The sequence below is a fragment of the Phocoena phocoena genome, chromosome 13 (genome assembly GCF_963924675.1).
Source record: "Phocoena phocoena chromosome 13, mPhoPho1.1, whole genome shotgun sequence".
Classification (NCBI taxonomy): domain Eukaryota; kingdom Metazoa; phylum Chordata; class Mammalia; order Artiodactyla; family Phocoenidae; genus Phocoena; species Phocoena phocoena.
Window position 1 is genome coordinate 4,615,001 of NC_089231.1, and position 23,490 is coordinate 4,638,490.

The 23,490-nt window shown below is 39.2% G+C and overlaps 1 protein-coding gene across 1 annotated transcript in view; it reads right to left on the reverse strand.

Moving 5' to 3' along the window:
* The window catches only part of ZNF407 (zinc finger protein 407), a 399,036-nt gene extending 380,915 nt beyond the window's left edge, over window positions 1-18,121 (reverse strand). The window contains exons 1-2 of the mRNA XM_065890443.1: window positions 13,447-18,121; window positions 8,053-8,167 (exon numbers count right to left, since the gene is read on the reverse strand). Coding sequence (XP_065746515.1) covers window positions 8,053-8,167; window positions 13,447-18,121 — 4,790 coding nt within the window. The remainder of the gene's footprint in view (window positions 1-8,052; window positions 8,168-13,446) is intronic.
* Window positions 18,122-23,490: the final 5,369 nt, after the last annotated feature.

Here is a 23,490-nt window from a genome sequence, read left to right on the forward strand (position 1 = left end):
GAATAATACCCATTACGAAACAGTATATATATATATATATATATATATATATATATATATATATATATTTCTTTAATTGATGGTTTCCTGTCCCAATTTACATTGCCCTGCCAGATGAACTGTGTATGGAAACAACTCTAACGTCCGTTTTCAATGTATCGGTTGCATGTGGACATCTGCGGTATGGCCACGTAACTGTGTCCTTGTAATTATCATTTGGAACTATGCTACATTAGGTTATATGGAACCGGTATTAACCTGTATCCATTACAGTTATCAACAGCACTCCTAATTAAAATTGTGAACAATGAAATTCTCTTAAAAATAATTCCCCACGGCCAATCCCCATACCCCTTCATTCTGAAGTAGTAATTCACTTCCTGCCAGGCTCTCTATTTCCTCCCTTCACTGCTTATTCACAGTCTAGAAAACTAGGAAGAAAGTCGGGGGAAGGGTAAGCTGTGACAAAGTGAGAGAGTGGCATGGACATATATACACTACCAAACGTAGGGAAGCAGCCGCACAGCACAGGGAGATCAGCTCGGTGCTTTGTGACCACCTAGAGGGGTGGGATAGGGAGGGTGGGAGGGAGGGAGACACAACAGGAAAGAGATATGGGAACATATGTATATGTATAACTGATGTACTTTGTTATAAGGCAGAAACTAACACACCATTGTAAAGCAATTATACTCCAATAAAGATGTGAAAAAAAAAAAGGAAGTGACGGAAAGCAGAGGGAAAGGCCAGCATTCAGCACCATAGCACGGCACGGTTTTGTGATCCAGCCCTGCCACCTGCCCCTTCCTTTACAGTCCCACCTCAGGCACAGCTGAAGTCCCTGTGGCTCCTGAACTCGCCATGCTCCTGGCTGAACCTCCCCAAAGCCCTGCCTGGAATGGGCTGCCCCTGGTTGCCTGCCTAACCCCCACTCACCTTCACATCACGCTACCTAGCTGATGAAATATTTTTTGAATCGGCAACAAGATTCAGAAAAGACTTGGGCATTTCTTTACCTGAGCTTTCTCCATCCATTTGCAGCAGATATCATTTTGATCTTTTAACCCTAAAGACTAACAGCACAAACTGATGCTCCATAAATATTTAATATTAAAAAAATCCCCCGCTTCACCCCTTCTAAGCACTTAAACTCCAGGAATTTCTCGCAGTGTTCTTAATATGCCATGCTATTCCATACTTCACTACTTTTGCTCTTTTGTTCCCTCTAATAAAAAAGTGTCCTTTTTTGCCTTGTGTATAAATACCTCCTCATCCTTCGAGAACCAACGCAAACCCATCCTCTGAATGAAGCCTTTCCTGATGCTCCCAAGCAGAGCTGGGCACCCCTCCTCTGTGGACCACCATCCCCCGCTCTTTCCCCTGTAGTCTGAGTCTGTCTCTCCTACTTAGAGCACGTGACCGCAGGGCCCTTGTACCACCTGGGCCTACTTGAAGAGGAAACTGTCAAGAATCTGCCCAATGGGAAATGAATGAATACCTGAATCAATGGTTGTACTTCCCTCGTATCTACATTTCCAACACCTCCTCTTATTCAGTCTCAGACAAATCAAAGAGCAAAACCCTGTAGAAAGTAAAGGACTTTCAGAAACACAGGAACAGGAAGAGGGAGGGAGAAAACAGGTTAACAATAAAAATTAAAAAAAAAAAAAATCACAGGACAGGCAAAGGAAACCAGAGGAGTAGCTGACCTTCTGTATTTCACTCCTGGGATCAGGAGGGCTAAAGAATCCTGTGATTCCACAATAACATTTTAAAGTCACCATGGAACATTTTAAAATAAAAATAAAGCAAAAATTACTTAAGTCACTGAGGTAAGACCTTTTCACTGGAAAAGACCTTAGAGACAGAGGCCAGTGTTTTCAACTACAACACCAACAAATGACAATGTGTATTTTATTTCTATTTTCTTATGAGCTGATCACACTTACTGCCTTGGAATAAATCTATGACCCTACTCTTCCAAGGCAAAAATTCAAGAAAACACTATCACAAAAAAGGAGCCCAGGATATGGTGGTGACGAAGATGCCCTCCTCTCCCTGTGAGGAGAGGCGGAAAACAGTTTCTTCTGTTTCTTCCCTGTTATCCTAACCACACCCCCGACTCTCTCCTGGATTTACAAAGCAGTTCACTAAAAAATATCCTACAATCGTATTTTATTTTAATATAATAACCAAGATATCTCCTAGATTTTCAAAATAAAAAGTGATTTGTTTATAAAAAATATAAAATAACATCCATTCAGTATTTAAATGGTATTTCAAGGACTTCAACATCAGAGGAATAAACTAACAATGTACATTTGGTATTCCTCACTGACAGGAAGAGAGACAGTCAGCATTATGTGGGATTTTTAAATTTTCAAACTAAAGACAAAAATATACCATTAAACAAAAAGCATTAAAATATTATAGAGATAAAATATGTAACACATCCTTTATAACAAGAGTATTTTAATGTTAGTTTTGATGTTTTTTATAAAATTGAGAGATGCTGCCCTTTATATTGTTACATGCATAATTTATGACATGATATAAAACAAACTTTTTCTATCTATATCTTTTTTTCTATGTCTCTTTAACCAAAACAACCAGCCGAACCAAAAACTTATTTTATTTGGATACATCTGTAGATATGATGGCTGTAATTAATTGTTCAGCTAAAAATGCAATCCCATGGTACTCTTAATGATTTAGGTATACACAGCTTTAATTCTCAGAGCAGACTAAAAATAGTGATTTTAATTTATTCCTGCTGCCTAAAATTACACACAACCATGTATTTTTAAATATTTCCAGCCTATAAAAATTACTAATTTTTGCCACTTGTGTTTATCTGCATTTAGACTTTGATTTGGATAAATTAAGCTCTCAAGTGTTCCTTGCTTTATGAAACTCTGCATGTTGTACACTTCAACACAAATAAATGACTTGTACCATTAGAGGTTTAAATAATGTAATGTATTTCATGCTCAGCCTGAAGCTGGATTCCAATGAAGTTGCTAATGCACGTAATGATTAAGTGTAACTCAAATACTAACTGTGTTGTTGAAAACATGACAGGCAATAATTTGGTCTATTATATTCTGCCATTTAATTGCCTAGTACAGACATTCTCTGACACGTTATGAAGCAATGATTTACAATTATTCAAGCTGCAAAGGTCAGAAAGTGACATTATAATCATCTACATAGAGATCCCTTCTAATGCACAAAAACTAGGTAATGCCACACACACACACAAAAAGAGTTTTGCTGCATTAGTAACTTTCTATTTAAGTTTTCTTAAACCAACTAAGAATAAACAGTTCATAAGCACATTAATACACAATAGAAAATGTCTAGAATCTTTTCATGAACCCAGAGGTGACAGATTTAGTAAATGCCCTATTCTCTCCTGATTAGGTAAGTACTACTCAACTGTTTATATACAAGATTCAAGACTAGACACAGGGAAAGCAGTCAGAAAATAATATAACCCCTAAATCATGCATACTGGGGTTTTTGTGAATAATGGCATACAAAAGTTAGGTATCATTTCCCGGGTTTACTGAAATCACAGGCTACTTACTAATTTTCTACTTAGTCTTTTTTTGTAGTAACTAGTAATGAAAAACAAAAACCATAACCCAAGAAGATCAATTTTACCCCTCTCACCCTAATGGAAAGACAATAAAATCTTCACTTTTTTAGGCACTTATTTCTATGATACTAACATGTTCAATCTGTAACAACTCAAGTGTGATAAATTATCAACACATAAAGAACAATGAGGAAAAATAATAAAATTATGTAAAACAACACTTTAATATGAGAAAAGTGAAACAGAGAGAGACCAAAAAGAGAGAGAGAGAGAAAGAGACTGAATACCAGAATATTAAAATAAAATACACTGCAAGCAATTTTTTAGAATAATGTAAGTCTGAGCAAAAGCAGAAAACAAAAGTGGCTGGGGGCTGGAAGTTACAGCTATCACATGCTAGAGAAAACAACCTAGAGAGAAAAAAAATAAGTACAAATTAAAATCAGTAACTAAAACAACAGATATTACAAAAGCAGAGAAATAAAGAAAAGGTACAGTTAAAAGGAAGGAGACAGTGGTCTACCATTACTAGCCCATAATTTAACTCCATCACTAAAAATACTTTTACTCTCAGGTTTACCATCTGTACAATGGGGTAATAAACATGAGATAAACAATCTCATGAAACTGAGATCAACAAATGAAACGACTGCTAATTAAGCTGTACACTAAAACACAGCACTGCTTAAATACTATTTATTACTGAGAGTATTATATATACACTAATGTGTGTATGTGTGTACACACACGGAGGAAGAGATTATTAAAATAAATGTAAATGAATTTAACAAAACATGGTTTCCACAATGATGTTCTTAAGCCATTGAGATTTTTAAGTTCTTGACTACTGAAAAATAGCAAAGGTAAAGATCACGGACTTAGTAAAAATGTGCTTACCTATTTTTAAATATATGTTCCCAACAAAATTATTAACTTCTACATAAGGTGCTTTCTATTATTTTTTATTTTCTCCCCCACTAAGCCCTATGTCCGACCCATAGCACATTTTCATGTTAACTATCCAACAAGTGCTAAATATAAATTCACCTATATTCTATAAAATTCCTCTTGAGGTCATGCTCAGAAGTAAGAAAAACATTAAGATACTGTAATTCAAAAAGTGCTCCTCCTAAAAGTGAAAGTAAAATGAAAGGCTTTTAAATGAAGTTATCTATAACATGTTCTTAAAACAGGGAGTGCAGAGCAATACATTTCTGAAACCTATACCCTGACATAAGCATGTAAACCATGGGTAAACAAAACTTAAATCTTGAATTCTGACTCCCAGCTAGCATTAGGAATTAGACATCGAATACAATACATTCAGCCTCTTTGGTCAAATAACTCAAATCCATGATATACTGTGGCTAAGATCTGCCGATGAGGGGGACAGAGAGATCTTAAAATTGAGCTTAAAAATTCAAAGAAGATCAGTGTAGGTTCAAACAACTGAAATAAAGTTTAAAAGGCAGTTTTTATTAAAGGAGTAGCTAATGCACAACCTTAAATTAAGCCTTAGTAAATAATATATGATACATATTTGATGAGCGTCTAAAATCTTAAAGATATGAAAAAGAAGTCATACAATTACAAATAAACTGAAACATTAATACTGAGGTCTTTTCAACAAAATGTACTGTTTGTTGTTTTCATCAATTTCACCATAGAATATAAGATTTTTTTCAAGAGGTAACTAAGGAAAAATAGTACAACACTGTGAGTAATAATTTCACTTCAAAAATGTGCCTGCCCCACTGTTTTCATATATTACTCTAACAGAACTGTTTGAAAAGCCGTTTATTTCTTACAACTCAAACAGTGAAGGGGTTATTAGTAAAATTCTAAAACAGATACTAAGATACTAACTACTGAAGAAAAGAAAACATAGTGCAAGACCTTCTGTTTGTGACAAAATTATAGAGTTAATGTTCCTGAAAGATCACTTCACCTTTTAAAGCATGATTTTTTAAAAGGTAAAATTTATAGCAATTAAAGCTAATGAAGAAATGCAGCATGAGCTGCTTGTGTTCAGGAACTAATAGGTCCACTGAGCATTTCTAAGATTATTTAGCCATCAATGATAATGAATTGACATTGTCAGAGACGTTAATGTACCAGTGCTCTCTACTGCCACTAATCTGATAGCCAATTCTCTCTTTTTTTTTAACGTTTTTTACTTTAATTTCTAACCTACATTCTGCTCTATCCCTTTGAAACACATGGAATACAGAACAACCTATGATACTTTTTCTTTAGCATTAAAGGGTATTTAACTCATTATTGTTCTGTGTCAACTACATAGGTCGATAGGCATTCTGCAGTTTACTGAAATTCTTCAGAACTTTTAGCTTCACTGTAAAAATATCTACCCTGTACAAGTAACTGCTATGTGACTTTTAAATCAAATTTCACATAAAAAAATTAAGAGAACTATTATTTCTTGTTCAAATAAAATTCAACGACTATTGTAATTTTAAGTGATACAATTTGAGAATCTAGATTGCTTTTTCTATGTATACACACACACACGTAGACCTCTCTGACAGCCGTATAAAACTCAACATAGCTATATGTACTTATAATTCTTTACTTGGGAACCACTATATAAACCATTAGTGCAACATGCCGGTTGTACATGCTAAGCAATGAGCTAAGCAAGTGTGCACTGCTCAAATCACACAACCAAAGCCAATCAATCAGACATTGTTTTTGACGCTACATATGTCAGAAACTGCTCTCTGAAAGTTTCTTCTTCTCTTTCCAGGTTTTGGTAACGCTAATAAAAATAAAAATTCGGTTTCTAATAACATAGTATGCAAAAATTATTTACTTATTTTGCAGACACAAAGAAGAAACTGCTTATTGTCATAGCACAAATTTTCATTGGAGTCAGGGCCTTCCTCTATCCTATAACTCACATGGTAAAAACAATAAATGAGGTATCTTTTAAAATTCCAAGACCTGGAGCAATTAAATGAACCATGTGGCACTCGACCCTTGCAGCTAAAATCAGTAGCAACAAAACTCATTCTCCCACTGATGTTCAGGGGCTTCAGGGCAAAGGTTCATCTTCACTTACTTTAGCTCCAAGTCACTGAACCATCAATTCTGCCAATGAATAAATCACAGGCCATGGTTAATAAAACTGCTTGCAAAGTTATTTGCAAAACTATCTTAAGGGTCAAAAAATGCAACTGCATCCTGGGATGAAATGTACAGTCCATTAAAAAACAGAAACTGTTTTTGACTTAAAAGATATTTACACAGTAGTGCTAACCAGAAGAATCTTCCACTGAAAAAATAAACTTAATATAACATGTACGCGGCTTCCCTGGTCGTGCAGTGGTTGAGAGTCCGCCTGCCGGTGCGGGGGACGCAGGTTCATGCCCCGGTCCGGGAGGATCCTGCATGTCGCGGAGCAGCTGGGCCCGTGAGCCATGGCCGCTGAGCCCGCACGTCCGGAGCCTGTGCCCCGCAATGGGAGAGTTTTATATATATATATATATATATATATATATATATATATATATATATATATATATATATAAAACATGTACGCATTGCATAATTTAATTGAATCCGAAGTGTTTTGTGAATTAACCATAAGAACTGCAGGTTCCTCAGGTTTCACATAAAGTGTTTTTATACGATGCACTTATTAGTTAATTTCTCTAGCATAACAGCATTAAAATATACTTTTAATCAGAAGTAACGTATTAAAATCCAGCTCTGAATGTCCTATGATATACCATAGATGTCATGGCATTTTAAAACCTTTCAAACATTTCTGCTAAATTAATTAGTGTTGCATTAAGGCGTCTCACTGCTTCCTATTAAATGCAACACATTTGAGTGACAATTAAACATTGTGAATGATTCTTTAGAGGAAAGAGCCATTAACTAAAACAGGAAAAAAACAAGTTTTGAAATAACGTTACACAAAAACCTACATTATACACTGGATTTTTAAGCTTCATCCCTGCAATAATCAGTTCTCTGAAATTAAATCTTTTTCTGCTTTTTTCCTTATAGAATGTGTCCAATGTATCCAAAGAACCATTAATGTGATTAAAATTAAAGCGGTATAGCAAAAGAAAAAAAAACATACATATACAATCCTGAAGCTATAGTATGTATTTTTTTATGTCTTTAAATGGAATTTACACTTCTCTCTGGCAATATGAATGAACATCCTATAATTTAGTCAATTTACAGATTACAGGTTCAAATTGACCTTGTAGCCCATAAAATTGCTCATCTTCAGTACAGGATTAGAAGTGGGAGAAGAATGTCATAACTGTGTTTAAGGAATTTACCATAACAATGGAAAGAAGGATACGCATGCATAATTTTAGCCACTCTTACTCCTATCAGTTTTGAATTCTGAAACAATGGATATCCTGCACATGCTTCCTGGTTCACCACGGTAGAGACGGTTTCAATTTACTCACCCACAGACATGACACTTGTATTCCCTCATCCCAAGGTGCCTTTTGACATGGTTTCTGGCATCGCCAAGCTGAGCTGTTGCAAAATGGCATATCTTGCACTTGAATGGTTTTGATCCTAAATAAATTTAACATAAAGTATGATTTGAATTTGAATAATACATTACTGATAAAGCTTTAAAAGAGGCCCAGATCTTAAATCATACTTATAATCTAATTACAAATTTCTGTCCCCCAAATGGAATACCTGCATTCCTTTCTAACTTGAACAGACACACATTCCACAATTATTCCACCAAGAAGACTTTAATGTTCCAATGAGTATTTCTAACTTTCAATAACATTTCTAAAATTTAAAGTCAAAGGTGATACACCTCAGCAGTACTAAGCAGATGAGATGAGCTACATAATTTCAAATATTTTTCTTACAATTCACAAAAATAGTTTTAAAAGTCATTTAACATTTTAAATGGAACATTTTTAAAACATAAATGCATACAGAGTAGCGGATGTTTCTTAAAAATATATTTATTATCAAATAAATTTCTCAGTGGCCACATCCCCGTTCCCTCATATTTCTACAGCTTTGAATTTTTTCACATTAATATTTCAGTTTTTTTCTAACATTTATCCCAAATTATTCACAATATTACTCTTTCAATACCATACAATATAAGAATATATAGTGGATAAATTATTTGCTTTTATGATCATTTTAGAGCCAAAAATCTGTGATGATTCAGCAAATCAGAATTACTGACATTATGGCTATTGTTGATTTCAAGAACATTTCAACATAAAAGGCACAGTACCAACAATTTTTTTATTTCATAAAGAAATAAGGTTAATCTATACTCAAAAATGAGGAGACAAAATTATTTCAAGAGTCTACAAACTTACTGTCAGTAATAGGTAGATTCTAACTGGAAAATAGTTACTAATTGATAATCAGTACCCATATTATCAAGAAGCAACACTCTTTCAAAGTGTAACACATATATACCATTTTCTAATTCTAACCTTTAAATCCTCAAGAAAATAAAATCATTAAAAAAAACACAGTTTAAAATTGGTACAATGTTTCCAAATTTTTCATAGCATGTTTAGTACCTACTTGGTGAAGCACCTCTTCTAATACAGTTAGAATATGAAATATGTGAACTTTAATAAATATACAAAAAGAGCTCAAATAAAAAAGTTGCAGTAAATCATTTTTGATCAATGGAACTTTGCCCAATGCCCTTGAAAAAAAATCCTCCAAGAATACTGTGTTGAAATTGAAGCACTCAGTAAAAAATTTTAGAGTCTTAAATTTCAATTTAATTCCCAAAAGCTGACAAAAAAAGTGAAGCATTTAATTTTAATCTTCTAACAGAAATAAGTCAACAGTACTAAGCACGGGCAAAGGTGAATATTTCACAGTTCAAAGACAATGAAGCCAGATCTTCTAATACTTCCATTTCTACTGTTAGAAGTAGAGGTAAAATATATTTAGCACCTGAATGGTTGTATCTAGTCAGCTTTATATGTTTAAATGTCAAAAGCAGGTTGAGACTGCAGCTTACAGCAATCACATTCTATCAGTTACATTAGAAACTACAGTTTATTTAAATGATTCTGATAAAACTAAGCCTATCACTACTTTGAAACATTTCATCTTGACACAGCATTCTATAAAGGGACTTGTAAAAGAAAAGAGTGAGAAGAACCAATTCACCTGTACTTTAAATTAAACTGCATTAAAGGTAATTAGGAAATTATTAATCAACAATAACATCGGGACTCTAAACGAAGAAGATAAAGCTCTCTCAACACGTGTATTATTACAATTTTGGTGAAAGGATCCAAAATATCTCGTGACTCAAGCCCTTGTGTGCTCGCTCTGCACTACAGGGTGTGAGCTCCTCTGTGTGGCAGCACACGGGCCACGGGGGCCGGACACAGACCTTCAGCGCTTTCAGTGGACTGTCCGTGGCTCCCTGGTGGAAACCGCAGTTCCTTCGGCTTTCAGCCATCACTGCTGGTGTGCTGACAACACATCCACGAGTCACCCTGTTGACTGTTTCCATGTAGAAATCACGGAGGCCCTGACTACTTTTTGTATCTTACATGCAGAGATGTGTTAACGTCTCCTTCCTGGCCATAAAAATTCTAATACTACGGGACTAGGGGTAACATTTTTCTGTATAAGAAAACAAGAAATGTCCCATTTTTTTTCCTAACTGATAGCGCTTCCATTTTTAAGCCTGCTAGGCCCATTCCAAAATAAATCCAGGCATAGTATTTTTAAGGCGAAATTTGTAAGACCATATATTTCTAAATTTGTCTTTCAGGCATGTTGAGATTATTATAAACTGTCAATATTATTTTAAATAGTCCCACTCCATGCGACAGCATTACCCTCAGTAGTTTTTGTTTTGCTTTAGTTTGGCCTGTGAGGTTTTCTGAAAGGGAAAAATGAAAGGAGGTCTCTAGCTGTCTGGCACCTCACAATGTTACCTAAAGAATTCCAAAGACTTTAAAAACAAAGCCTCCCCCTCAGACCTGCACTGGCCTTCCTCAACTTCATTCACTGCCAACTGCTAGGCATACATGGACGTGACACTTAAAAAATCATAAGGAGACTTCAGGTCTTAAAGAATCAAGTAAGATGGATACAACCCATTATCTAATTAATGCTTCTCCACTCCACAATCCTCCCTACACTGAACACTTCACTGGTTCCTCTGCTCATCCTTCATTCAACAAACAGCACTGAAAGCCAGCACCACGTGGGGGTGAAGCAGTGAGCAAAGCAGAGGCCCTGCCCTCACTGTGCTTAAACTCGATGCACTAACTCCCCCTAACCGCCTCTTCCCAAACTGTTCTGGCTTCTAAACTGTCACTTATTAAGGTACAAACACCACCAGCCCTAATGTTCTCCCACGTGTGGACATTTCCAAATAGCGCCAGAGACCAGCACGCTCTGAACAGGAAGTTAAGGGCTTCAGAGAGTCTTCCGACTTAATGACCTCTGGTATAGGAAATTAAAGCTCTAACTACCAGAACAATGCCGGAGAGAAAATGAACAGCTTTTCCTGTATTACTAACGCAAAGGGAAAGGAGACGCTGCACTTTCTGGTCATGTGGATGGCTTCATACCAGCGAGCACTCAGGAAAACTCTGGGAGGCTTTTTTCCCACAATCCTTGATAACCAAAACTCATTTGTTTCTTCAAGTGCTGCTTTTATCGTGTTAAGGATGGGAAGAAAAGGTTACATAAAACATATAGTAAATCACAAAATATGAAAACAGGGATTGGAAGAATAAGCCCTTTTCCAGTTAACCATTAATAACAGTCCCTGAATTACTATTTCATGGACATAAGCAAAGTATCAGAGAAGCAATTCTTTTTAAGATGCCCCCAGGATAAAAAACAAAAGAAAACAACAACGACGGCAAAAAAGCCTTGGATTAAAACCTGGATAGCAACCTCCCAGCAAAAAATGACTTGCAAAATTGAAATGTCGGCTGGCACTGGGGACTCAGGAAGAGAGCTCTTTGCGGTGCCTCAGAACACCATAAAAATGTACTTGCTGATAAGCCAACAGGAGATGTTAAAAAGTATGCTAACTTTTACTAAATGTTACAATCAATGATGTAACTTATATAAGTAGGGTTACTCTGTCACACATTGATAGTTACCTCACTTTCACATCCACATTAACTTGATTTTAAATGCAATTAATACATATAGTCAAGGAAGACTAATGGACTACATTCTGCACTTAACCTGGTGGACATTTTCAAATGGCACAAGTGACCAGTGCAAACCTATTTTGCATTGTAAACGACTAAATAAATCTTAATGGATTAAGAATGATCAGCTATCAACACACAAGGGAAATTAAGTGCTGAAATGCCTACATTGATTATTTTAAATTATTAGCCTTACTCTGTTCTTGAATTTGTATGCTTTTAGTGAGCTTTAACACATTTACAAGACTTATTGACTATAATTACAAGAGAATTCAAGTAATGGACACATCAATTATAAGCAACATGTCTTGACCAGACAGTTGCATAAAGAATTCTAAAAAGAGCTCCATTAGCATCTTCCTCTTAGTTTTATTCAGTTTTATCTGCCTTAAGAGGGCATGTTAAGAAAGAACCTATTTTCTGCACACATGAACGAGCCTGATTTCTAAAACCATATCATTTCAGAAAGTGAGCGGCAACACGGTACCGACAGAGGTATTACTAAGGCCAACAAATAAGTATCTGACCTTACTCTCCAGGGGTGGTTCTACTACATGGGAAGAGCTGGGATCAAAAGTACAATGTTTATATTTACCTAGATTAACCTTATGCAGGTTGCCCTGTTACTTTCTTCAGCGAAAAACTTTTATCTATCTTTAATCACCCTAAACTATTAATAATGTTTCATACCCTTTTGTCTTCCTCCTTGTAACCGTGCACTAAGTTTCAAAAACTGCATGAATTTAAAGTATATCTTTAATAATAAGCCATTGTTTAAAAGTACAGTAAAATAAACCTTACAGTTTTAATGAAAATATGTTCATTGAAATGTGAATTTATTATTCAAATCCACTCATAAATTCAACCATGGAGACAGAACTTGTCTAAGCAGAGCACAATGATTTAGAAAAGCTGTCCATTTAAAACAAAGAATGTATGGCAGGTTTATAGAAACAGTGCAGCGAATTTTAACATAAATTTAGAATAGTGGCTTATGTATTTCCCACAAAAAGTTTTTTTAAAAAATTTCTACCTAAAATTGAACATTAAAATGGAACACTACAGGTGACAGCACAGAAATTAAACCAAGTGCTACCTCCATGCAAACCAAATCCCCAGGACATATTAACTTTGAAAAGTGTTCACTAATTTTGATCCTTGAAAGCAGAATCTTGTTGCCTGGGAGTTACACTTTGGGATATAAACTATCTGGCAATGAATACATTTAAATCCCTAAAACTGTAAGAAAATTTTCATATTCCACTCCTCAAAAGCCACTTAATATGTCCTCTGAAACCCGAAGTGCCACTTAATAGACACCCTGGAAAACCAAACAACTAGGACTTAGAGACAACTGAAAAGCTGTGAGAGACAGGAATTTAACAAACGCATCAGAGGGACTAGGCTTCTTGATAAAAGAGATCTGCCAAACATCGTGCCTTTGGAATCACTAAGGCTCAATTAATTACCTTAAGAAATGTTAAGTGTCAACAAAGACTATCGCAGCGTCCAGAGCCACGGGGCAGTGGGAGGTGAACTGGGTGGAGGCCGACTGGCAAATGCAGTTAAGGACTCCACGTTTGGATGGGAACAAATGTCTGAACTCTATCACTCCTCTGCACCTGGTGGGTAAAGAGAGATTTGCTGCACTGTACTTACCTGTGTGAGTGCGAATGTGTGCTAGGAATGCCATCGAATTGCTACTGCGACACATCTTCCCACAATACTTGCAAACGTTCCCCTGATTTTCCTCTCTCTCGCGGTTGATTTGCTCAGTGTCTTCCACTATGTACTTATTCACCTCTCGGAGCAGTTCCTCATGCTGCCCTTTAATATGCAGAAATAAATTCTGTTCAGAATCAAAGGGCTCTGTACACTTGACACATTTAAAGGTGGCCCCTCCCTCGGGAAGCTCCTCAACGCTGGCCTGTTCATTTCTCATGTGACCAGCACTGGCCAAATGCTGATGGAGGTTGCTCTCCGTGTAGAACGACTTTCCACACAGCAGACAGTGGAAGTGTTTCTCTTTTGTAGGATGCTTCATGGCTATGTGAACATTCAGTCCACTCAAACCATCTGCTAAGAAGCCACAGTCATCACAACGAATTCGTGTGGATTCGGCAAAGGAACTGCCGTCGGATTTCTTCTTTTTCACACCTTGAGCACAGTCCTTTAAGGGCAACTCACTCATTCTCACTCCTGCTGCTATGAGCCCCTCTTCAGACTGGTCTAACAGGTCCCCATCTTCGGGGTTCTTTATCCTTATGATGGAAGAATCAAACCGGCCGAAACTGTACACGGCTTGTCCTTTATCATCAATACTGATTATAGTTTCATAAACATCAGTATTTTCAACGGTGCTATCAGAAGCTGGACCATCCTCTTCCAAAATTATTTTACTTTCATGTTGGGAATTCATCAGAATCTCCTTATTCTCTAGAACGGGATCTTCTGGCACATCTTTCAAATCCCCTGAACTCTGCACACTTCCAACTTTGTTCTGACCACTGCCACCCAGGTTGAGCTCTTCTCCAGTTGCTCTCAGCATGGTGCTCTCAGCCGAATGCTCTCCTTCTAGAGCTCCGGGGCACACACGTTTGCCAAGGACTTTATCTGCCTTGTCCCCTACGTTTCCGCCATCACTCTTGCAATGTGTGTCTGGATCACTGGCGTCATTCAACATACTGTGGTTTTTCTTTGCTGTCTCATAATTCAAAGCTGAGCTTCCTGAATTTTCATTCTGAAAGTTGCCTGGGGAGCCATAATTAGAGGAAATATTAAGGGACACCATCTCCTCCGGTTTTGTAACTTTATCCTTGGCAAGGGGCGGCTGGAAAGCTTCACAAAAGGAATGATCTCCGCTGAGATTAGATTCTTCCTCAGTCTCAATTTCTACAGAGCCAGGAGCGCAGAGTACTTTGGACATATCTAAATTAGTATTCTCATCCAAAATAGAACAATCAGCAGCATTTCTAGTTCTGAGAGTTTCAGAGGGTTGGTCTGAAATTATCTGAAATTCTTCAGAACTTTGCTGATGCTGCCCTTCAGGAATAATGATGGTTTTGGACATTTCTGCAGAACTGGCTTCTACGTTAGAAGAGTTCAGGTAAGACTGCCTTTTCATCTTATGTTTTTCTGTTGCTGCGTGCCTGGTCATCTCCCGCCGAGTCACAGCATAGTAATCACACGCCATGCAATAAAACGCAAACTCTCTTGTATGTTTCCGTTTTACGTGCAGTTCTAGAGAAGGAGAAGAGTAAGCGTTAAACTCACAGCGCGCACATTTGTTATCTCCTGTACCTGCGTCATCTCCCTGGGAGCAGGCATTGCCCTGATGGATAAGGTCCTCTGGTTGTAGAGACGTCTGTTCCTTTCTCTCAAGAATGTGACCATTAGTTTCCCCATCTGTAGAATGAAATACGTTCTCAACGTCGACTTCAACTGGATTCCTTTGCTCTAGTACTGGCTTTTCCGAAACAGAGGTGTCTGCTTCAGCTGACTCGTTGGCAGGTACATCCGAAACTGCTGAAGTGGTGTTCTTCCTACAGGCTTCAGGGTTCCCCCCTTCCGGGCCAACAATGATATCTGAACTTGGTTTTCCACTCGCTTCTATTTCTACACGTCCTTTATGTTTCTTGGTGGCACAATGACGTTCCATGTCTCCCTTAGTTACAGTATAATACTTACACACTTTGCATAAATAACTGTACTGGTGACTGTGTTTTCGTCTAATGTGCACGGTCAAGTTTGTAATACTCGAGGCCAAAAGACCGCAATGTGAACACGTCCGTGAGATGTTACCTTTAGGTCTCCCTCTCTTTGGGGCAGTGGTCAAAGTTAATTCAGCCTCTTTGGTGATTACACCAGATTGTGACAGTTCCTGGGGAAGGAGGATGCTCTTGTCGAGACAGGTGTGCTCCTGGAATTGCACACCTTCCACATGGCCTTCTATCCTTCCATTCCCAGAAATGGTAAACTCTTCTTTTTTGTCATTTGCACCTATGCAGACCCTTTCAATACATTCTTCAAAGCTTAAGCCAATATTATTTTTCTTAGCATTTTCAAGATGTTTGCTTCTCTTAATGTGTTTCTCCATTCCTTCTTTGCTCAATGAGTAAAGATTACATGCCTTACACAGAAAGTGATAGTCTTGACCATGGCGGAGTTTTATGTGTCTTGTGAGAACAGTGGAAGATCTTGTTTTATAAAAACACTTCTTACACTGAAACTGAGGCTTATTCGCATGTCTTACTTCATTTCCATGGCTGACCCTGGACTGAACTGGCTCTTCCTGAGCTGCTTTTCCTGACTCACTCACAGAATCTTTTGTATTTTCTGATTCTAAAGTACTTAAAGGTAAAGTCTGTAAAACCAAATCATTGTTAAATGATTGAGAAGTCTTTGGCTGACCCAACAAGTGAATGTGCTTCTCAGTTGTCTGGTGTTCCTCCATGTCTTTCTCAGACGAGAAGCACAGATCACAAGGCGTGCAAAGGAAACCCCTACTGTGCTTTTCCTTCATGTGGTCTCTCAGGTACATTTCATTCAAGGAAGTAAAGGAACAACACTGACAACTGAGGCCGGGGGCGGTCTGCTGATGCTGGTTATTGTGCGAGTGTGCATCCAAGTCCCTCCTGGACGCACTGGAAAAGCCACATGTCTGGCAGTGAGACTGCATCTCTCCTGCGTGGCACCTCTTCCCATGGATTTCCAACTCTGTCCTGTTTGTGGCTGTGTGTTCACAGTCTGTACATGTACACAACACCTGGTCATCCAAAGGCGGCCTCACCGTCACTGAGTCAAAGGAGCATGGGAGATGGGAGCTTCTCCTGTCTTGCTTCAGGTCCTGGGTCTCTGCGGATGTGACGCACAGACCCTGGACGCTGCCACCGGTTTCTGCATGCTGAGGTGTTGACTCAGCATCACTTGCTTTCATCTGTGTTCTAAAGTGTTTCAAGCACAGCCTCTGAGTTTCAGTAGTGCCTCTTTTGTTAACTCCTAAAAGAGTGAACCTTTTCTTCGCCTGGCCCCTTAGGGCGAAAGCGCCGCTGCGTCGTCGGAAGCTGCTGCCCAGCATGAGGACGTTCCGCTCAGGTCTGGGTCTTGAGGCCGTACTGACACCGTGGGCTGCCTGGAGGGTGTTTCTGGTAGATTCCAATTTCTCTAGGAGACCCTCTGAGGTGACTAAGTCTCCTACCTTTTTACTCTGGTTTTCAGGATTCCGAGGTATATCGAGGGAGGTTACATTTTCTTCAACAATCTCTACTTTTTCTGGGGAAGTATTCCTGGATGGCATCATTTCAACCAGCAACTCACTGCCACTTCCACTTTGTTTAGAAATGCTTCCTCTGAAATCTTTAAATTTGCTTCCAACGTTTCGTAATCCTTTTGAACCGCCATTCTTTGCTATTGGCTTAGACGCTCTTGGCTTTGTGCGAACACTTTTTGTTCCCATGGGACATGGCTTCTTAGGAAAAGGCTGTTTGGTTAAGATCTGTACAAACCCTCCACGAGCAGCAAGGTTCTGACGCCGGAGATGTGTTTTGCCAAGATAGTGTGCGTTCAACAGGTTCTCCTCCACACACTGAAAGCCACAGAGGTCACAAGAAAAGACCCTCTGCGGCCCATGCGCCTGCCTGACGTGCACATGTAAGGCTGCGCTGCTCTCCGCTTTGTGGCCACAGGGGCCACAGGCGTGGTCCTCAGGCTGCTGCATGTGACACTCAGCATGCTTCTCCAAATCGGAGCAGGAAACAAACGAGTGACCACACGCGCCGCACTGCAGAACTGCATCCACACTTCCGAGGGTACTGCTCGCAGGCATCTCGTTCTGGGGGAAGGGAAGCTCTCTTTCTGGATCAAGGAAAACCATTTCCTGAGCGGGCTTCTTCTCAGCGTCTGTTTCCAGAGAAGCAGCGTCCGTGGGGTTAACGTTGCAGGGGGCGGCAAAGGCACCAGGAAGACACACGCCTCCATCAGGGTCACTAAGGAGGGCCCCCACCCCTGTCCCCGCCAACGGGACACCCGCTTCTGGGCCTGAGCCCTCAGGCCTCTCTGACCCAGGGATGCCCAGCTCTCCCGACTGGAGGGGCTCTGCCTCAGCTAATTTCATTCTCTTGGAAGCGTGTTCATTTCCATCATTCCCCACGACAGCACTGTCAAAGTCTGATGACTCTAAAAAGCCTCTTTTGCTTGTGGAATTTTCAGAGGAATCTGCTATCACCGCAGATACAGGCCCACAATCTACATCACGGGGTGAACTATTTCTCCAGTCCTTTGCTTCCTTGTTTGCACTGTCATCCTCATCATTCTCTGGTTTCTTCTCAGTATCCATCACTAATAAAGGCTGACGATGCTTCTTGTGTCAGGGGTGGCTCACTGGGCACACATAACCTGGGAAGAAAATAAAAATGGTATAAAACCTTTGAACATAAAGAAAAGACACACAAGTTAGTCGAAAAGTCGACATAAAGTGACACACTAGACGAAAAATATCATAAAATTAGCCTCGAGTTCTCCTTTACATTGAGATGGATTTGATCGCGTGTGCAAAGTCCTTTATGAAATGCATGAAATCAGATTTGGGGCATACCACATCATCATACTGCTGACTCAGGAAGCAATGCTACATTACTTTGATAGAAAAAGTAATTTTCAACCAGCTTACAAAAAAGCTTCCATGTTTTAATTCTTTTTATTGGTACATTTCAATTTACTACTCAAAAAAAAAAAAAAACAGAGAAGCCCTCTTTTCAAAGTACATTTCCGTGAACTCCCATTCTGTAGAACAGATTAAACAAAAACTGCTGTGATACAAGTCAGGGAGCCAGCCCTCCCCCTCTTTAGCTTCCCAACAGAAGCCCAAGTCCCAGTGTAAAGAAAACATAATTTTAAAACAACTGCTTCATCCTCCTCCCCTAGAGCAAAGAGTCTGACTATCATCCTTCTAAGTATATCCTAATTAACAACATGCATATGCTCATCATACATCATCGTTCATGTTCAAGCACTGTTGCCAATGAACAGCCACTCCTGTTGCAGGTGTCAATCACCAATGTCTTCATCTAACAGTCATTTTGTGTTGTCTGAAGGTTAACAGGTTAAGGGGAAATGTCACTGATAGAGTAGAATTAATAACGTAAATTTTAGTGGGGGGAGGAAGAATTTTATTGAATAAAATGCTTTAAAATCAATAACATTGATTTTATTTTTCATTATGCTATTTAATTCAATTAAAACATATCATTTTCCATTTACTTTACACCATGAATGGAATTCTCAGCCAAATGCCATTTGATTTGATGTTAATTAAAGTATTACTCATCAAGTATTATGGCCTCAAAGCTAATGGTAACTATCTTTAACTATTTTAACCATTTTTTTTTTGTTTTTTTGTCACGATGACAAACCAAATGAAGGCTGTTGTTCTGACTCTGCTAAAAGTAGGGACTAGAAATTATATATAAGATAATGACACCAAAAGCATGAGTAACAATAGAAAAAATTAATAAATTGGTCTTTATCAAAATTAAAAGCTTCAGGGCTTCCCTGGTGGCGCGGTGGTTGGGAGTCTGCCTGCTGATGCAGGGGACGTGGGTTCGTGCCCCGGTCCGGGAGGATCCCACATGCCGCGGAGTGGCTGGGCCCGTGAGCCATGGCCACTGAGCCTGCACGTCCGGAGCCTGTGCTCCACGGCGGGAGAGGCCACAGCAGAGTGGGAGGCCCGCGTACCGCAAAAAAAAAAAAAAAAAAAATTAAAAGCTTCAAATAACATTATCTTCAAAGACCACCAAAAAGAAGTGAAAAGATGAGCCACAGGATGGGAAAAATGTTCTGCAAATCAATATCTGATACAGGACTTAATCCAGAATATATAAAAAAGGAATCTTATAACTCAATGATTTTTTAAAAATCCAATTTTAAAAGGAGCTGAGGGGCTTCCCTGGTGGTGCAGTGGTTAAGAATCCGCCTGCCAATGCAGGCGACACAGGTTCGAGCCCTGGTCCAGGAAGATCCCACATGCCGCAGAGTAACTAAGCCCGTGCACCACAACTACTGAGCCTGCGCTCTAGAGCCCGTGAGCCACAACTACTGAAGCTCTCGTGCCTAGAGCCTGTGCTCCGCAACGAGAAGCCACCACAGTGAGAAGCCCACGCACCGCAAAGAACAGGAGCCCCTGTTCGCTGCAACTAGAGAAAGCCCGTGCGCAGCTATGAAGACCCAACACAGCCACAAAGACCCAACGCAGCCAAAAGTTAATTAAAAAAATGTTTAAAGGAAAGTAGTTGAATATACATTTCCCCAAAGAAGATATGCAAATGGCCAAAAAGCACATGAAAACATACTCTACATGAGTAGTCATCAGAGAAATGCAAATCAAAACTATAATGCGACACCCACTACAATGGCTAGAATCAAAAAGTCAGATAAGGGACTTCCCTGGTGGTCCAGTGGGTAAGGCTCCACACTCCCAGTGCAGGGGGCCCAGGTTCGACCCCTGGTCAGGGAACTAGATCCCACATGCATGCCACAGCTAAGAGTCCGCATGCCGCAACTAAAACCCGGCGCAGCCAAAAATGAATAATAAATTAAAAAGAAAAATTTTTAAACGTCAGGTAATAACAAGTGTTGGTGAGGATGTGGAGAAATCAGAACACTCATACAATGCTAGTGGAGATGTAAAATGATGATGCCACTTTGGAAAAGAGTCTGGCAGCTCCTCAAAAGATTAAACACAGTGTATCTTACGGCCCAGCAATTCCACTCCTAGGTATATGCCCAACAGAAATAAAAACATACGTCCACACAAAAACTTGGACACAAATTTTTACAGCCGTATTATCCACAATAGCCAGGAGGTAGAAAGAACCCACATGTGCAGCAACAGAATAATGGGTAAACAAAATGAGGTACATCCGTACAACAGAATGTTAATCGGCCACAAAAAGAATGAAGTATTAATACAAACCACGATATGGATGAACTTTGGAAACATTACGCTAAGTGAAGGAAGCCAGCTGCAAAAGACCACATACTATATGATTCCTTTTATAAGAAATACCCAGAATAGGCAAATCTATAGAGACAGAAAGTAGAATAGTGGTTCCTTAGGGCTGGGCGGGAGCACAGGACAGGAGATGGGAGACAGTGGGGTAGCGGTGGTGGATAATATCTAAAAGGTGATGAAGACGTCCTAAAATTTACTGTGGTGATGGTTGCACATGTCTGTGAGTATACTTAAATCCATTAAATCATAGTATGAATGGGTGAATTGTATGGTATGTGAATATCCCAATAAAGTTGCTTAAAAATATATAAATTATCATATGTAATTTACATACAAAAATACCTTGTATTTATTACAATATAATATAGTAACATATTGTATCACTCTTATAAAAGAGTGAAAAAGATAAATGTATATAGTTTTATTACACTTACAAGATGTACAACATCAGATCATCATTTCTTCAGAATGTGTTACAGAAAAGATAAATTATATAAAAGGTCAATAGGTGTTTTGAGGGGAAAAAATATTCCTGGTCAAATAAGTGTAGAAAACTCTGGTTTAAACAAGTGTCTTTATCACAGAATTTCTCAGTACATAAGTGTTTCCCAAACTAATTTCATTACAGAGCCCTTTGTTTATAAAGAATCAAGAGGCCAGTGTTCCAAAGGACCTTTTAGAAAATGCTGTTTTAGATAAAGCATTGGGTTTGCTATTCAACATTTGTAATTCAACAGTAAAAGGAGGAAAGGAAGTAAGAAAGAATGAATCATGTGTCTGTTCCAAAATCTTCACTTAGGGCCTACTGTATGCCAGGTATTTTTGGTTGTACTAGATACTGGAATTAAGCAAAGAAAAAACAAAATCTCTGCCTTGCATTTTAAGGGGTGAGACTTTTTTTTTTCAATAGATATACTGTCCAGTCCAGGACATCGACTTCTGGTCAAGAGTCACAGGGACTGGATCTACTCTCATGCATGAAACAAATAAAAAAGAAAAACACAGAATCTATGAAACAACAGCACAAGACACTGGAGATCAGGCACCAAAAGATAGTGATCCTGAGAGATGAGAAACAAACCAGGTGAGCGCCAGCTTACTGCCTGAAGAATGGACGCAGGCCACAGACAGAGCCCAGGGACCTCCCAGCAGAGAGGAGGGCGGCTAGAGCTTGTGGGGCAGAATAAAGGAGAGGAGAGATGGCAGAAAGAGAAGCCCAGAGAGCTGCTGAGGGTCCCTCAGGACTGTCCCTCTCAAGACAGAGGACACTGCCTTCTCCCCCCAGAACCCTCTCAAGCCCTTCACGCTCAGTCCCCGTATCCCACTCCCCTCCCCGCTCCCGCACCCGGAGGCAACCGCCGCTCAGAATTCTTCCACAATAGATTAGTTTTGCCTGTTCCAGAAATTCATACAAATGACATCAGACAATATATACACTTCCGGCGGGAAGGAGGGTCTGGCTTCTTCCGCTCAGCACGATGTCTGTGCTGCATGGCTCAGCAATGTGCTCCACCACACAGATTTACAGTCCTGTTGACGGACACTGAGCTACTTCCCTTTTGGGCTGTTATGATAAAGCTGCTATAAATATTCTTGCACACGTCTTTCATGAACATAGATTCTCACTGCTTTTATGTACACACCTAGGGGTGGCCTTGCTGGGCTAGAGGGCAGGTGTGTGTGCTTAACTGTACGAGAAACCGCCTGACTGATGTTCAAGGTGGCTGCACTGCTTTATACGGCCACCAGCAGTGTCAAGAATTGTGACTGACCCACTTCCTCACCAACATTTGACACTGTCAGCCTTTTCAATTTTAGTCTTTCTAGTGAGTGTGTGTGAAGTATTCTGCATTTCCCCGGTAACTAGCGATGGTGCTGAATGATGCTACATGCTTTGCAAAGTCCTTGTTAGCCTTTGGCCCGTTTCTTACATCACTTGTCTGTTTTATTATTGAGCCTATGTGTTCCGGATATGAATCCCTTGTCAGATACATGTTTTACAAATATTTTCTCCCTTTCCATTTTATAAATGTTGTCTTTTGATAAGCAAAAGTTTTAAATTTTGATGAAATCAATTTTTTCCTTGTGCTGGTTATTTATGTGTCTAGCTTGCTTTCTGTCTCCCAAGCTAGAACGTAAGGGCCTGGTTTATTTTATACACTCACATGTCCCAAGAGCCTAGATCAATTCCAAGCACACAACAGGTACTAGAATGAACAAGTATCTCACTGTGAAATAAGGAATGTCTCCTATCTAAGTATTTATTGATGAAATGAAAAGTGTCTGAGATACACTTTAAAATGGTCCAGGAAAGGAGCCTAGCGAAGGCTAGGTACCGACAGTGCTGAAAGCTGAGTGACAGTTACATGGGGATTCAGTATGCCATTCTATCAATTTTCTATGTGTTTGCATACATAAAGTTTGAAAACGTCCATAACAGGAGTTATTTTAAAAAACCTTTTAACCCTTAATCTAGAACGGTGAGAATTTCTTTCAATAACGAGTCCTTTCATCTCCTCCTCTTCCGACACCGCTGTGGCCCGCGGCTACATCACCTTCGCTACGGACACTAGCAGGTACACATGCACAGAACACACAAACACCAACCCACGGAAGACCCACACACGTACAACTATTCAGAGTCAATGCTATATAGACGGCGCATGACTCATACATTTTTGGAGACAAAAGAATGA